The sequence below is a fragment of the Sprattus sprattus genome, assembly GCF_963457725.1.
Source record: "Sprattus sprattus genome assembly, chromosome: 2".
NCBI lineage: Eukaryota > Metazoa > Chordata > Actinopteri > Clupeiformes > Clupeidae > Sprattus > Sprattus sprattus.
In genome coordinates this window covers 9,203,015-9,220,608 of record NC_137921.1, presented here as the reverse complement: position 1 = coordinate 9,220,608, position 17,594 = coordinate 9,203,015, and the positions used below count along the sequence as shown (strand labels likewise).

At 43.1% G+C, this 17,594-nt stretch overlaps 1 protein-coding gene across 1 annotated transcript; it reads left to right on the top strand.

The window, feature by feature from the left end:
• Nucleotides 1-10,104: 10,104 nt before the first annotated feature.
• tprg1l (tumor protein p63 regulated 1-like) lies at nucleotides 10,105-15,157 on the top strand (the record flags this gene model as incomplete). Its single annotated transcript, XM_080860529.1, has 6 exons — nucleotides 10,105-10,338; nucleotides 10,784-10,875; nucleotides 11,541-11,591; nucleotides 11,924-12,049; nucleotides 14,297-14,450; nucleotides 14,963-15,157. 6 exons carry the CDS (start codon nucleotides 10,105-10,107, stop codon nucleotides 15,155-15,157), a joined length of 852 nt encoding a protein of 283 aa, XP_080716655.1.
• Between the last annotated feature and the right edge of the window lie 2,437 nt (nucleotides 15,158-17,594).

Sequence of the window (17,594 nt, the reverse complement as noted above, 5' to 3'; positions counted from 1 at the left end):
AGGGGGGGGGGCGGGGCGGGAGCAGAGACACCTACACCCACCACGACAGGAGAGGAGCAGGGGAGAGAGAGAGAGAGAGAGAGAGGTAGAGAGAGACAGAGAGAGAGAGAGAGACATACCAGATCCACACAGAGCTCCAGACCTGCCGTCCACCGTGAGTGTGAGTGACAGAGCTGAGGCCTGCTACCTGTTGAGAGGTCGAGATCGCCGTGGATACGGTCTTGATTCTTAAGCTGTTAAGGACAAAAGAAAATGACAACATCAACATCAACAACAACAAAATGACTAGCTCCTCCCCCTTTCGATGCATCATACGCTCCCGGCCAATCTCAGACCAAGACTGCTACAGGGAGTCACGGAATTCCCTAGACAAAGCTGTGTGTGTGTGTGTGTGTGTGTGTGTGTGTGTGTGTGTGTGTGTGTGTGTGTGTGTGTGTGTGTGTGTGTGTATGAGTGAGTGTGTTTGTGTTTGTTACTGGAGAAAACAAAACAAAACAGAAAGACCACACCCAATGCTGATTGCAGCACCACCAGTGGTGTTTTGACTTTGATGCGCGCACACACACACACGGAAACCCACACACACACCCACACACACACACACACATGCACACATATGCACATACACATAAAAACATGTCTGTATCTGTTAAGATGTTTGTGTGTGTATGTGTGTGAGTGAGCGTGCATGCACATGCGTGTGTGTGTGTGTGTGTGTGTGTGCGCCAGTTTCTCTGCATCTCCCTGTCCTCACAACATCTTGACCATCTGACTGAAACACAAGTCCCCCAGACATCAGCACATTATAGAACCATTCCCCAGAACATCACAGGGGTTGTGAAGAGAAGGAGAGAAAGCTCTAGAAAAAGGTTTCCCCATCAACAGTCTTTCTGAGGATGGACAGTTCTGCAAGGTTGTTTCGGAGGGCTAGCTGGTGATTTTTAAAATTTTAAATTATTAACCCTCGGAGGCTATCAAAGTCGTCCCTCCTCCCGCTATCATGCCTCGTCATGGTAACCTCGTTTTGTATGTCATTTGTTCTTCGATAAACAGTATTGTTTCTTTTTAGGCACCTGAGTGCTGATTTGTTAATATAATTATTTAGTGAAGGACCAAAATTGTATGATACTGTTGTATGATGTACAAAGTAATTTGAACGTTTGTAGCAAAAAAGAGTGGTTTGTGTGCCAAAATAACCCATAGGAAACGTTTTGTTCTCTGACAATCATTTCGTTCTTTTTCATGCCAGTTGCAGTCTATATTGCTTTCGTTGTCTTCTTATATATTTGATTTATTTCAGTTTGTTTATCCTATTTATTTGGGTTTTCTTGTCATCATTGGAACACAAGTGACGAATGAAAAACAGAAAGAAAAAAAAAAACATTTGTTTAATCCCATTTATCTTTTTTTTTTCTGAAAAATTAATCGAGATTCTGAATCTCCTGATTTGAGGCTGTCTGATAGAGACGAGAGTGCCAAATTGAATCGTGAAATCATTTTTTTTTTTTAAATCATACAATTAATTGTTTTTATTTATGAGGAACAAAATGTTGGTCATACTTCAAATCTTCTTTTTGCAAATTTGTGCTCATTGTGAGGTTTGGTTTCGTGTTGCTAATGGTCAACCATTTCAACGTGTACGCAGAGTGTTACGTGTGCGGTTGACGTCTATACAGTAACTGTTCTAAAAAAAAAAAAACATGTCATACACGCGTCAGATGACGATGGCGTTGTATTTGAAATGTACTCAAATATGAGGTGGGGACAAAAAGTTTGTCTCCCTTTTGTGAAATTTAAATCAGAAAAAATCTTTACAACACTATCCATACAAAAAAAGTCTGACTCTGTAGAGTCCTTCAGAGTCCGCCCAGAGTGAAACAGACACACGCCCTTCGCAAGGATGAAGAATAACGCAGACACACGTCTGCCAGAACTCCATGTTGGTCGGGAAAATCAAAAGTATTTAAAGGCTCAGACAGAAGTGATTTTGCTGAGACACCTGTCTCCTCTGCTTGAGTTTTAGTCACCTGTCTCCTTGGCTGAAGTTTTAGTCCCTCAACAGAGATAGACGTGTTGACGACAGACGTCAGGGAGGAATGCTGTCTCTACGGCCCACGCAGCAGCTGAGACTAAGAACAGATGAGGGGCCGGATCTGAGCCAGATCTGGGCCAGACCCAGCGTTGCCATGCCCACCACAGGGGACGCGTGCTCAGTTAGACATAGCCCGGCCACTCTTTGACTCTCCGTCTGTGCGGAGGAGGTGCCTAGGCACAGGACTGACTGGCTAACTTTCAGGCTGCATCTGCCTGTCTGTCTGTCTGTCTGCCTGACTGTCTGCCTGCCTGCCTGAGACACAGAGAGATTACAGTGACCCCTTTGAACTGTGAAGCCACAGAATACAAGAGAGAGAGAGAGAGAGAGGTAGGAAGAAAGGAGGGGGGGAGAGACAGAGGAGTAAACCATACAAAAGAATAACAAAAGTTTGAAACGGACAGAATGAATGTGTACATCTTTGATTGTAGCGATACGCTCGTGTGATTAGCAAGAGCCGTCTCTTCTTCGGAGTGTGGAGAAGGATATCAGGTTCTTGTCTGTTCCTCTAACCCCCTTTTTCTGTCCGTGAAAAAAAAATGCATCTTTCTCTTTCATCCTGGTTTGTTACTCTACTGCAGACTACTTCATTAACCGTCTGTTTTCAGCATTCACTATAGCACTTAACTGATGGGCATTCATGTCATGGGGTGATCGCAAGGTTAGGCCTACTCACCAGAACTGTGCTCTGTTACCTAGTTACGCTGGTCATGTCACGACTCTGAAGATGAAGGCTGAACAGGTTCCAACAAGCACTTTATCTCACTGGGGTATATCAGTATACTAGCTTATCCTTATATCGGTTTGGGTGACTCTGCACTTGCCAGAGCAAACCCTACCAGCGGGGTCTCTGTCCTTTCATACAGAAATTCAATGGTCTGCTTCTGTTGGCTGGGCCTTTAGGGGAGAAAATATAGGACGTTGGAATCATATGTTTTTGACTGAGAGTTTCTATGATCTAATAGTGAACATCAACGTTCAAAATAAACACATTGTTGTCAGTAATGCTAGATGTAACACAGTGTACCAATGATTACATATCTGATCAACCCACTCTCTCTGACTGATTGTTTTCTTTTTTTTTAATATGAACTGAAACTGAAGCACTGTAGTATATATGTTTGCCAGCAGGTGGCGGCATAATACTGGTCTGCTACACCTTTCACTCACTACTAAGCAACGTAGTCTCTCTCTGCTCACTATAGTGGAAGTTCACGATTTTTCTGCAGTATAGCCTACCTTATTGATATCAAATGCATTGGAAGTTTTGAGGGTTATGAGATATCAACGGGTTTTACGTATGAAGTCATTCATGTCACGTACTACTACTGTCATAGGCGAGCGCTGTAGGCCGTGGGGTAATCAATCCACGTTGGAAAGATAGCCTATCATTGCATAAAATAGGCTATCACGTCGCCAGATCTGATTAGAAGCTGACGAATGAAATGAACTCGAATGCTGTTCTTTCCCCACTGTTACAATACAAAAAGTAAAGTCATAGGCTTCGTTTTTATAAAAGTGTATAATATTTTGAAACAAGGATGTTGCATATGTCTGAAAATTCATTAAAATATGGGTTTAAATGGATGGTGCTCGTTTCATTTGGATCTGAGTTGTATATCGCCTCTGTTCTGTTTATTAAAACTATTGTGCATGACTTGTGTTTTAGCGGTCATAATGGTGTCCATTTGTGAAACGTGTATCTTAAAGTAAAGAAAAAAAATGTAATAAAAAATAATAAATTCGTAGATGCACTTATTGAACATGTGGTTAGGTTAGTAGGTTTGACTTCAAGTCCTTTACTGCCTTAAATGCAATGGGCAGATTGCTATTAAAGAAAACGATATGCTTGTGGGAGAGAAATTATGAAAAAAAAAATGAAAGGATTGTAGAATAATACTGAAAATTCTGAAATTGCAGTTCTTTTTGATGCTTGTGATTATTGAAGATGTTCTTTAGAGAAATTTCATGGAAACACACATGATTCTGATGTTAATTCTGTAGAATAGAAATGTATACCAAATGTAATCTTTCCAATGCTATGAAGAATTTATACATGAAATTGATATGCAATAAAAACCTGTGTGCTTTTTATATGAAAGGCATTGTGGTCTTTGTTCAATTTTGAACTAATTATTTTCACTTAATTAACCAGAATTCTGTATATAAATACAGCCGCGGAAAAAATTAAGAGACCACTTCAAAATTATCAGTTTCTCTGGTTTTACTATTTATTGGTATGTGTTAAAGTAAAATGTACATTTTAGTTTTATTCTATAACCTACTGGCAACATTCCTACCAAATTTCAAATAAAAATATTGTCATTTAGATCATTTATTTGCAGAAAAATGACAATTGGTCAAAATAGCAAAAAAGATGCAGTGTCTTCAGATCTCGAATAATGCAAAGAAAACAAGCTCATATTCATTTTTAAACTACACAATACTAATGCTTTAACTTAGGAAGAGTTCAGAAATCAATATTTGGTGGAATAACCTTGATTTAAAATCACAACTTTCATGTGTCTTGGCATGCTCTCCACCAGTCTTACACATTGCTGTTGGGTGACTTTATGCTACTCCTGGCGCAAGAATTCAAGCAGCTCGGCTTCTTTTCATGGCTTGTGACCATCCATCTTCCTCTTGATCACATTTCAGAGTTTTTTTTATGGGATTCAGGTCTCGAAATCGGGCTGGCCATGACAGGGTCCTGATCTGGTGATACTCCATCCACACCTTTACTGGCCTGGCTGTGTGGCATGGAGCATTGCCCTGCTGGAAAAAACACTTCTCAGAGTTGGGGAACATTGTCAGAGCCAAAGGAAGCAAGTTTTTCTTCCGGGACAACGTTGTACTTTGCCTGGCTGAGGTTTGTAAAAGACCATAAGGATTGAACCAAAGCCGACTGGAGGGTCTCCTAGTTCGTCTTCTCTGATGAGTCCAATTTCACAGTAGGTGCAAGACCCTGTGGCTTGTAGGCCTCTCCAGGCCTCAGTCTAACCATCAGACGACCATGTGTTGGGCAAAGCTGAAAATTGGACTCATCAGAGAAGACCAACTAGGAGACCCTCCAGTCCGCTTTGGTTCAATCCTTATGGTCTTTTACAAACCTCAGCCAGGCAAAGTACAACGTTGTCCCGGAAGAAAAACTTGCTTCCTTTTGCTCTGACAATGTTCCCCAACTCTGAGAAGTGTTTTTTCCAGCAGGGCAATGCTCCATGCCACACAGCCAGGCCAGTAAAGGTGTGGATGGAGTATCACCAGATCAGGACCCTGTCATGGCCAGCCCAATTTCGAGACCTGAATCCCATAAAAAAAACTCTGAAATGTTATCAAGAGGAAGATGGATGGTCACAAGCCATGAAAAGAAGCCGAGCTGCTTGAATTCTTGCGCCAGGAGTAGCATAAAGTCACCCAACGGCAATGTGAAAGACTGGTGGTGAGCATGCCAAGACACATGAAAGTTGTGATTTTAATTCAAGGTTATTCCACCAAATATTGATTTCTGAACTCTTCCTAAGTTAAAGCATTAGTATTGTGTAGTTTAAAAATGAATATGAGCTTGTTTTCTTTGCATTATTCGAGATCTGAAGACACTGCATCTTTTTTGCTATTTTGACCAATTGTCATTTTTCTGCAAATAAATGATCTAAATGACAATATTTTTATTTGAAATTTGGTAGGAATGTTGCCAGTAGGTTATAGAATAAAACTAAAATGTACATTTTACTTTAACACATACCAATAAATAGTAAAACCAGAGAAACTGATAATTTTGAAGTGGTCTCTTAATTTTTTCCGCGGCTGTATATAATGGCTATATCTCTCTCTATATATAGAATATTAACAAACACAGAGATATCTATGCATGTATGTATGTAGTTTTAAACGCAGCATTTTGCACAAAGCAAGTATACATTTTCAAAGTGATTTTGAAACATGGTTGTAGAATATTCTACTCAAAATCTGTACTTCCGTGAAAGAATACTTTGTCACAAAATAACTTCAAATGACCTGAAACAGACAAAAGGACCCACAGAAAGTCTAAGTAACCTTCATATATTAAGAAACACCAGTAGTGGTGAGTGGCATGACTTCAGATAACAGCTTCAATATAATTGTAATAGTACACTGACTTGTAATAAGGAGACTAGCATACGACATTGCCACTCCGCACCCACAGGTGTTTTGACTACCGCTCTGATTGCACCATGTCTTTGGTGGACTGCAGGAGATCTCTCTGTGCAGGAGAAATGCATCATGCAGATCACACACCAACAACTATGGGTCAGGCCCTTCATGAAGAAGAAGCTAGCTTGTAGTCTCAGTGTGAGTATGGAGAAGAAGCTAGCTGGTAGTCTCAGTGTGAGTATGAAGAAGAAGCTAGCCGGTAGTCTCAGTTGTTAGCACGAAGAAGAAGCTAGCTGGTAGTCTCAGTGTGAACTGATGTGGCAGATGGCGGTGAAGAGATCAACGAGGACATTGTCGGAGGAAGTGAGGAAGAAAAGAAGAAAACACATTTTGTCATAAATCAAACTATCTATATTGACTAAATGTAGTCAGTTTCTCTGGACCTCCAGAATATTCCAAGTCTCCCAAAGATCTATGTATCTTATTTATTTTTTCGCTTCTACAGTTTCTGTAATTATTTGTGACTATTTGTGTTTATTTGTCTTTGGAGAGAACTAGATCCTCTCAAGCATTCACAGAAGGAATAGATGTGATTCTTAAAGTCTAAGACAAAGGGGTGAAATAAGGATAAGAAGCACTACCTGCCCTACATGATGGGTGACAGGTTAGCACTTTCCCACAACACTGATAACTGAACAAAGAGATAAGTTCTGGACAAAAACACCATATAGGTGTCCCTGGACTCCAGTTCTAACCAAAAGTGATGAAACCTTTATAAATAATCACTACATAACATAAACAGTAAAAAGAGGGTGTTCACAGAGTCTCATAAAGTACTTCAGGAACTGCTACTACTATTACTACTACTGAGTGTGCAGAGAGGGAGGGATGTTAAAGAGTGTTCAAGTGTTTTGTCTGATAACGCTCTGACACATACCAATAGTGCCTCTCTTTGGGTGGGAGAGGTGGGGTCTTCAGGGTCAGGGATCAAACTGTCTTGACAAACCACCTAATTTTTTATTCTTCAAATCGAATGGTTATACAATAGAGGGGTTGCATTAGGATATTAGGCAGAGTGTTTCCCCCTGTGTGATCTGTAACAGGTGTAGGCTACACTGTCCATGAAGAACATCGTATTTGTCCACTTTCTAAGTTTGCTCAGTGCCCAAGGACGAATGGCCAAGTGTTCAAGTGGTTTGTCTGATAACGCTCTGACACATACCAATAGTACACTTTAGTCAGTGGATTTGGCCGTCGGCTTGCTGTTTTGAAGCAGAGTGTCCCTCCCCCTCTGCTGCTCCTACTAAACACATGCCTGCATGCCTTATTAAGGATACATGATTGACGGGTTTCTAAAGACATCTCTCCTCTCTGGTATTACAATGCAGCCTCAGGTGAACAGAATATGAAGCCCCACCTGTCTTACATTATGGATGACAGGTTTGTATTTCCCACAACACTGTGATAACCAGATATCTCCTGGAAAATCTACAATTTCGAATGTCCCTGAACTTTATTTATTCTCAAACGTCATGAAATGTCTTACATAATGAGTAACTGAGGCATATAAAAGAGGGTGTCTCAGGAGAAAGACTAACAGTCTTCTACAACTAAAAGTACTGCAAATACTACTACTCCTACTACAACACTACTGTGTGTCAGAGAGGGAATGATGTTAAAGATGAGGGCCGTCATCACACTGCTGGTGCTGCTGCTCTCCATGTGTGGGGCTCAGACTGAAGTTCACACAGAGAGCCAGAGCACTGGGGCTGCTGCTGCTGCTGCTGCAGCCACTACCCAGCTGGACGTCTCTGCTGAGCTCAGGGAACTCAGAGACATGATAGTGGAGCTGAGGGTGAATCTGATCTTAACTGAGTATGAGCTAAAAAACACCAAAGATCTAGTGCACAAAATAGAGGCTGAAAATTATGCCCAAGACACAGAGCTGACAGCAGTTAATAACAGACTGGCAGCCACTGAGATTGAAGCTGCAGCACAAGAGGCAGAACTGACAGCAGTGAAGAACAGACTGGCAGCCACTGAGACTGAAGCTGCAGCACAAGAGGCAGAACTGACAGCAGTGAAGAACAGACTGGCAGCCACTGAGACTGAAGCTGCAGCACAAGAGGCAGAGCTGACAGCAGTGAAGAACAGACTGGCAGCCACTGAGACTGAAGGTGAGAAACTCAAAATGGAAAATGCAGCACAAGATGCAGAGCTGACAGCAGTGAAGAACAGACTTGCAGCCACTGAGACCGAAGCTGCATCACAAGAGGCAGAGCTGACAGCAGTGAAGAACAGACTGGCAGCCACTGAGACTGAAGTAGTGAATCTGGAGAAAGAGATTAGAGAGAAACCCAAGGTGGCATTCTCAGCAGGTCTGACTAACTTAGGATACATAGAGGCTGGGAACACTGAGTTGAACCTAGTCTTCACTAAAATCATCACCAATGTTGGACAGGCCTACAACGACATGACCGGCTACTTCACAGCTCCAGTCAGGGGAGTCTACTACTTTAGATTCACAGTCATGGATCAATCAGATTACTTTGTGAAAATCAGGATGTATAAGAATGGAGAGCAGGTCATGCATTTGCTGGAGAGAAATAACCCAGGATATATCTCCTATGTCTCCAGTGGTGTGACTCTGCAGTTGGAGGCGGGAGATGTAGTTAACATGCGACTCCCTGCAAGCTACAAGCTCTTTTCAGTGGCTTTCTGCTCTTTCCTCTTTGAAAGGAAAACACTGCTGAAGTGCTCATGTTGTCAAATGATAAATAATATGCTTCATGATCATGCTCAAATAAAGCACTTTTAAACTTGAATCCTTCTGTGTCATCATTGGATATATTGAGCATTGCTTCATCAACAGTATTTATGGAGTTTTTATACGTGTTTATCGGCTAACTGTTTCTTTGTTATTTTTTGTTGTTATCCATCTCTACAGACACTGTGGATTGTTTTTAGTTTGCTTTATTTTTTTGGTTTGCTAGAGCCTCATTATTTCTTAAGGCCCCTCCACAGCTGCTGGGATGAGCACACAGAGTCCCACAGAAATCATGCTCTCTGTCTGTCTGTCTGTCTGTCTCTTTTGACAACATGGCATGCATTTCCCCCCAAATACTCTTCATCCAGTATCACCATTCACAAATCACAGATCATTAGAGCCAGGTTTTCACAGATTTGTCTCTATAAGGTTTCCTTTGCTTAGCGTGTTATTGTGTCTAATACTTATGCAAACATTCAATGCCGCAAGGCAAAATGTGTCTGATGATGCATGTTCACTTCAAGACATAAGTTTGTGGTTAACACGTGCATTACACCTGACAAGGTTCTTACATAAAGAACCCCTGTTGTGAAAAGCCTAAACCCCAAAACCGCAAGTAATCCATGGTAGGCACTTTCTAATTGAGCAAATCAATGCAGGGTTACAAACTGTAATGTCCTGCTATTATCTGTATATCTGTAGTGATCTGTCTCACAGCCAACATCATAATGCAAATCTGACTACTGAGTGTACACCCCTGCAGATGTCATTTATGAAATATTGAGACATAGGCTGTAACATGTACTTGCCAATATAAGCCTGTCTAAGGTTGCAGCCTAGCCTGCATTTTAGACGAGTCTGCTTGTAAACATCTAAGCACGCTGTCTCTTTAAGGGGAGAAATGAATCGGGGAAGTGATACCAGCGATAGCTCCCTCCCATGCCTCAGACGATAGAAAATAACATCAACATCCTTTTAACAACGTGACGGCCGAGCCTTGTCTCCCACCGTGATGTTACTACTTCGAGGTCTGTAATGCAGTAGCCAACGCTTTATCTTTTTCGTTTTGCAAAAAAATCAAAACCAAGGATCCGTTGAAGTTATAGTGATATAGATGCTTCAGCTGAATGACTCTGTGGAACCGGGTAGCCCCGGTGCCGCGGTGCTCCACACCGTCGAGGGAGAGATTGAAGATGGGGTGGAGGTAGCCTTCACGCCGCCAGGGGCCGTAGCTAGCCGGGGGTTCGGCTCAGCCGTGGCTTGCTGCTCCCCTTTGCAAACTCTCAAGCCTTTCCATGTTACCAACCCAACGATGCAAGCGAAAGTTAAAGATTATTTCGTGTTTAGGGTGAGTATTTCGTATGAGAATTGCATTTTACACACTCAAGCAATAAGACTAACGATAGTCCAAGCTACTGAAATGTTCTCCAATTGAAGGGTTGCAGACTGGCTTGTAAAACGGAAGCAGGACAGGAAGGGAGTTGATCCTCCTGGTAGTTAAAAGATGTAATTGAGCTAATAGCGCATTAGTTGATATCCATTTAATTCCTATAGGATACAGACTAAACCATTTCTACTGGAAACTGGTTTCTAGCCTTTGGAGACAACACAATTGAAAATAGGCACTTAGCTTGGCAGAACTGTCAACTTAGTGTGAGTATGATATCAGTTTATCATACGTAATGCTAGATATTGTTTGACGATAACCCTTGATATTCATGGACAGGCCCTCGCAGCCTGTTGATGATGAATTTTTCTACCGCCTCCTTTCTCTCTCCCATCTACCTATCCAGCCAGGGACTATTGAGATGGCGGTGAACGACATCAGAACGGTGGCCTTGCCATCAGAAGACGGGGAGGTGCTCAGTGTGTGGTTGCTAGCAGAGTGAGTCGGGGTTCAGCTACTGACACTGATAGCCTCTTGCTTGGCCTGGCTTGGCCTTTTGTCTGTATTGGTGTCTCATGACAAGGCATTTATGGAAATGGGTGGTTGTTGGAGTAGACTGGCCTCTTTAACAAGTCTCTGATTCTCTGTGGGGAATATTGAGGTTATTGTAAGGGTGTGTTTGGATAAATAATAAATATATGTGTAACTACATTCCTTATACTATCATGTTATTGTTGCTGAGGTCTTCTCCAATATAATCATACGTGCCACTTTTGCCTCAATGTTTTTAGTTAGGGGAAATATACAAAAACATCAAGGCATGTCAGACTACCTAAAAGAGTCAGACACCCAGGTGTTCAACTCCATGTTTACTACACAAGACACTGAGTAAGGCTATAATTTATTATGTTAATCATAAGGAATTGTCCAACCCTAAACCTTTTGTTTATGCTTTGGTGCATTTTCAGTCCAACCCTAAACCCTGCTGCTGGCAGGCTTTTTCTGGACATCTGTTGCCTACCCATTCCAAGCATCGTGGATGAGCAAAGATAATCGATTGCATACTTTGCATGCACTGAAAACTGAACTGACAAATGGCACGACCTAAGAAATTATTACATTTACAATCCATTAATTTGGCATGGCCATTTGATTCTTTGCAGAGTTGACCACTGGAACAATGAGCGAGAGAGGCTGGTGCTCATTACTGAAAGGTAAGGCCCTGACAGGGAACTCACTCAACATCCATGTTAAGTTAAGAAGATCAATGTGATGTGTTGATGATGGACAGGATGGCATTGTACCCTTTTGCATATTAGACAGCAAGTTTGACTTTTATCGATTCCAAGTTCATTTTAGTTAGGTGTAATGGTCAATGTTAATTTGTTATATAATATTATTATTATAATATTATTTATGAATTCAAAATATATATAATATACATTTTTTGTGTAAATACCCAACATTTACCTTTTATTTATACATTAATGATGAGTATTGTATACATGTTTACGCCCACTCTGTGTTGTTTTTCTGTCTGCTGCAGGTCTTTGCTGGTGTGCAAGTATGACTTCATCAACTTACTGTGCCAGCAGGTTATCCGAGTCTCCCTCAACGCGGTGGACACCATCTCTGTGGGAGAGTTTGAGTTCCCCCCCAAATCACTCAACAAGTAAGACCCTCAACACCCTCTAAATAGTGGTTAAACGATATGGGTTTCTCAATGACCGGCCTGGTGCCGATATTTAGATGAGATTAGATTCAACTTTATTGTCATTGCACAGAGTACAAATACTGAGACAAAGAAATGCAGTTTAGCATCCAAAGTGAATAAGTGAATAAATATGATATGTACAGTAAGAGTAAGAATATGACACAGAATTGTAATATAAACAGAATTGAGACTATTTAGAGAGCGAGGCGGTCAATGGCCGATATATAATGCCAATATCAATCATGTTTTTTTTTTTTATCTCTTAAAATATAGCAATTTAATCATAATAACAAATGACACACAAACAAAAAATAAATAAAATCTCTATTCTAGGTCATTTAACAGTTTGAGGATTCATTTTGACCAAACAAATAGATAGATAACACTCCAGCCACCGGTTTGCTCTCTAAATAACGCATGCGGAGCTTGGACGTGTGCTTCGGGTCATTGTGTTGTCGCATGGCGAAGTTGGTCCCAGTTAGTCGTAGTCCAGACAGAAATGCATGGGGTTGAAGTATGGAATGTAAAAAAACCCAAACCATTACATTTCCAGCTCTATGTTTGATTGTGAGAGCGAGGCAGTCTGACAACAGTTTCTCTCCTGGTCTCCGGCTTACATAAGTTCTTCTGTTAAAGCCAACAATTTCAAATTTGGACTCATCTATACTTTTATACATTCACTGTCTAACTCTTAAGTGGCCACTTAAGTGCCACTTTTGCTGTATTTGAAGCTTTCAGGAGTGATTTTGTAGTATCTGGGAAAAAAAACAACAGTGAGTCAGTAAACTCCCACATAAAAGTCAGGAGGCTGAATGTGTAGATCTGAAGTTTATTGCAGTAAATTCCCTCCTAGCAACAGTGGATGTTGAGCCTGGTCCATCACAGTGGATGTTGACCTTTGGTCCATCACGAGTGTCATTGACTCTGCTGTCAGATGAGGACTAGTTCAGTGTCTGTTGCGAAGGCTGGACACCCTGGGGTGCTTGTCCTCTTGAGGCTGGACACCCTGGGGTGCTTGTCCTCTTGAGGCTGGACACCCTGGGGTGCTTGTCCTCTTGAGGCTGGACACCCTGGGGTGCTTGTCCTCTTGAGGCTGGACACCCTGGGGTGCTTGTCCTCTTGAGGCTGGACACCCTGGGGTGCTTGTCCTCTTGAGGCTGGACACCCTGGGGTGCTTGTCCTCTTGAGGCTGGACACCCTGGGTTGCTTGTTCTGCTTGTGGAGTGGGACGTTTTGGCCTTCCACTCCTTTTTTTGTCCTTGTTAGACCCAGTGCTGCTTTTCTCTGCAGACAGTAGTAAACACCTATTAGTGAAATCTCCAATTTCTTTGCTATAGCTCACAAAGAATAGCCTTCATTTCTCTTGACAAGACAACTACAAACTACTGTTTTTCAGTATTGATTTGTTTCACACTCAACCAGATTTTTCCATACCTTATATACTAACCTGTGTCAACCATCAAACTGTTTTTCATTGCTTTTCACGCATCTATGCACTCAATCACGATGTATAGGGCAAATTACTTGCAGGTACATAATGAGTTGACATGTTCTCATAACCTGCTGTAAACAGAAACGTGTGGAGTGGAACGTGACGTAGCTACATGTATTTCATCCAATACCTACTGTCATTGCAGGTAACGGTTTGATGAAAATTAAGCTTTTAGTACAAATATCTGTACATTTATGCATTTGTTGGTCAAATGAAATCTTCATTCCATTAAATAACCTAGTTTGTTGCATATAAACAATAGGGAACATGCACATGTCTCTCAAAAACGATAAGACTTGGTGTCTCCAAACTTTTGACAGGCACTATGACATGACCGCATATCTGAAAAGTGAAATATCACTAGCGATGCCTGAATGGTTATCTCAGTAATAAACCAAGAACTATGTGTCTCTCTCTCTCTCTCTCTCTCTGTGTGTGTGTGTGTGTGTGTGTGTGTGTGTGTGTGTGTGTGTGTGTGTGTGTGTGTGTGTGTGTGTGTGTGTGTGTGTGTGTGTGTGTGTGTGTGTGTTCGCGTTCGCGCGTGTGTGTTCGCGTTCGCGCGTGTGTGTTCGCGTTCGCGCGTGTGTGTTCGCGCGTGCGCCTGTGTGCGCCTGTGTGCGCCTGTGTGTGTGTGTGTGTGTGTGTGTGTGTGTGTGTGTGTGTGTGTGTGTGTGTGTGTGTGTGTGTGTGTGTGTGTGTGTGTGTGTGTGTAGGAGAGAGGGCCTCGGCATGCGCGTGCAGTGGGATAAGCGTCCGCGGCCCTCCTTCCTGAACCGGTGGAACCCCTGGGCCACTGACGTGCCCTACGCCACCTTCACCCAGCACCCCATGGCAACCGCAGACGAGAAGGTCGCCTCCCTCTGCCAGGTCATTTTACTGTCTCTCACACACACAAACACAGACACACACAGACACAAACACACTCACACACACACACAAACTCGCATACACACACACACACACACACACACACACACACACACACACACACACACATATGACAAGGTCGCCTCTCTCTGCCAGGCAGACTCTCTGTCTCTCTGTCTCCCTGTCTCAGACACATACACACACACACCCACACACACACACACTCACAAACTCACAAACTCACACACTCACACACTCACACACTCACACACTCACACACACACACTCACACACACACACACACACACATATGACAAGGTCGCCTCTCTCTGCCAGGCAGACTCTCTGTCTCCCTGTCTCAGACACACACACGAACACACACGAACACACACACACACACACACACACACACACTCACACACTCACACACACACACACACCCACACACACACACACACACACAGACTGCCTCCCTCCCTCTCATGTCTGCCCTGCCTCTGTCCTGTCATCAGCTGGAGAACTTTAAGACCCAGCTAGTGCAGGCGGTGAAGAGGGCGCACAAGGAGCACCCCATCCCAGGCCGGTCCAACGGAGTGCTGCTGCTGGAGCGCCCCCTGCTGATCGAGACGTACCTGGGCATCATGTCCTTCATCAACAACGAGGCCAAGCTGGGCTACTCCATGACCCGGGGCAAGATCGGATTCTGACTGACCCACCCCGACCACTTCCTCCTCCCCCTCCTCTTCCTCCTCCTCTTCCCCCTGTGGTCCCAGACCCCAACCACTTCCTCCCCCTCCTCTTCCTCCTCTTCCCCTGTGGTCCCAGAGCCTAGGTTTGGGCCTGGCCCTATTCTTAAGGCCTCGTGGATTTGGTTTGGTTGTTGGTTTGATTGTTTGTTTGTTTTGTTTCAGTTGCCGTTGTTGTTTACTTTGTTCAATCTGTTAGCGCCAAATTTAATTTGCTGCCTTCTCTGATTGGCTGTTTGTGGTGCGTGATGGAGGGTGCTTGACAGAGCATCTCGGGGGCTCGGGTTGCTGCTCCAGGATCAGGTGCGCCTCTCGTGGCACATGGTGAGGTCAGAGGTGACAGGTCAAAGGTGAGACGGGCTATCTGTTCCCAGAGCAGCAGCACTGCCGTGTGATGCTTCATGAATGTGCCCTTTCACTCACACACTCTGAAAACCATGAGGCCATGTTTGTGTTGCTTTTGTCCTATCTCCAAAGAGCCTAGGAACGCCCCTGAAGACACACACATCTCTAAACACACACTCTCACACACGCACACACACACACACACACAGTTACACACACTCACAGAAACACACACACACACACCACCTGTGGCTTTGTTACGCTGAAAAGTGTAGCTCAGGGACAGGACCAATCACGGTCCACATTACTGGCTAGTGCTACAGACACGGCTGTTTCTGGTCCATTTACTTGGTTAAGTCCATTCCAGAACCTTTACTGTTGCCATTTGATTGGTGGATACTTTTGGGAGGGTAAGCTAAGAGACTCTTTGATGTGTGTGTGTGTGTGTGTGTGTGTGTGCACATTTGTTTTTTGTGTTTGAGTCCTGGCAGTGTATTCTGCATGTCAGTAGGACAAAGTTCTTGAAAATTACAAACCATAACAGCTGGCGCATAAACAATTTGGCCCTTGCTTTTCTCCATAAATAGCACATTGAGCTCAGCCTGAGATTTCCACAGTGCCAATTCTGTTCCATGACTGGTGTGTTTGTGTCCACTTTTGGAAGCGCCCTGAGTCAGCTGTGGGGTTATGGGAAGTGTCTCTCCCAAGGCTGTGCCTTTCTTCTGGGAAAGGAGACTCGGGAGAGTTCAAAGTTAAATGTGACCCTTGTTCTGCCTCTGACAAGCGGCCATGTTTGTGTTGCTCATGTTCTGCCATGGCTCTAGGATACGATCAGGAAGTACACAAACACATCAAGACATCTGTCTGTGTTTAATTCGCAGGCAGGGTTAATTCAGGACAAACGGGAAGTGGCCGTGGTCGTCACAGGTTCAGAGATGTCTAGTGACTGTGAAGCGATAATGTGTTAGGCTCTGGCTGAGGTCAGTTTCCATTCACAAGCGTTTGGGGAAACTTGATGACGCGCGCTTAACAAAACGGATACATGTTCCGATTTTGGTAGCAAACGGATGTTTCAGGAGAGAATTTCTTTTTCTCATCTGGTCTCTTTCCGGACTCAAAAAGCTCTACCAGTGCATGTCCCCGTATTTAAGCCTAAAGGTTGATACCCTTGGTAGTGTGAGGTTGTAGTTTTTTTTCCCTTATTATCCATTTTGTCATCGTTACCAAAGTGTATGATTAACCATAGTATAACGGCAGTCAAAGTGTGTACATTTTTTTGAATTATTATTATTATCATGTGCCATTGATGGCAAATGTTGTCATTGAGGACTTGGTGTCCAGGTTTATTTTGCAACTTGAAGCTAAGTATTAATGGGTTTGGTTGAATTACCAATTAATAAGTCACTTTTTTGTTCCATTGTTGGAAAATAAACTGTTACTGAAGAGTGTGAAGTGGCTGTGTGTGTGTGTGTGTGAGAATGTAAAAAGTGTGTTGCCCGCTTCCCTAGCTGCCCATTTGGTTTTGATTGGTGCTTAACCATGACCCCTTGACCCCTTGTTAACTAAGAGCATACCGGTAGTCATTGCTTGGGCCCATGGGGGTGAGCTGTGATTTTTAAACCTAGTGTGGGCATCAAACTTGCTACAGCATTTAACTTGCAATGATGAGTCATAGAACGTGTCACGTCTGGGTTTGATACCCACACTAACATTCTCCAGCTGATATAGAGCGGCGTTCCACAGGGCACCAAACTCACCTTTAAGTTCTTCCCTTTAGCCATGCACTGACATCACCTTTAAGTTCTTCCCTTTAGCTGTGCACTGACATCACCTTTAAGATCCTTCCTTTAGCTGTGCACTGACATCGTTCCACTCTTCCCGTCTCTGATGATGATGATGATGATGATTTGAGCACAAGGCCAGTTTCAGGATTGACTGTATCAGATGTGGAATGGGTCACCTCACTAGTATACGGGTTCTAGCAGAAGACTTCCTGCTTCTCATGCTTGTCTATGCATCACGCTGTGGTGGCGACGGCCCAAACGCTACTGCT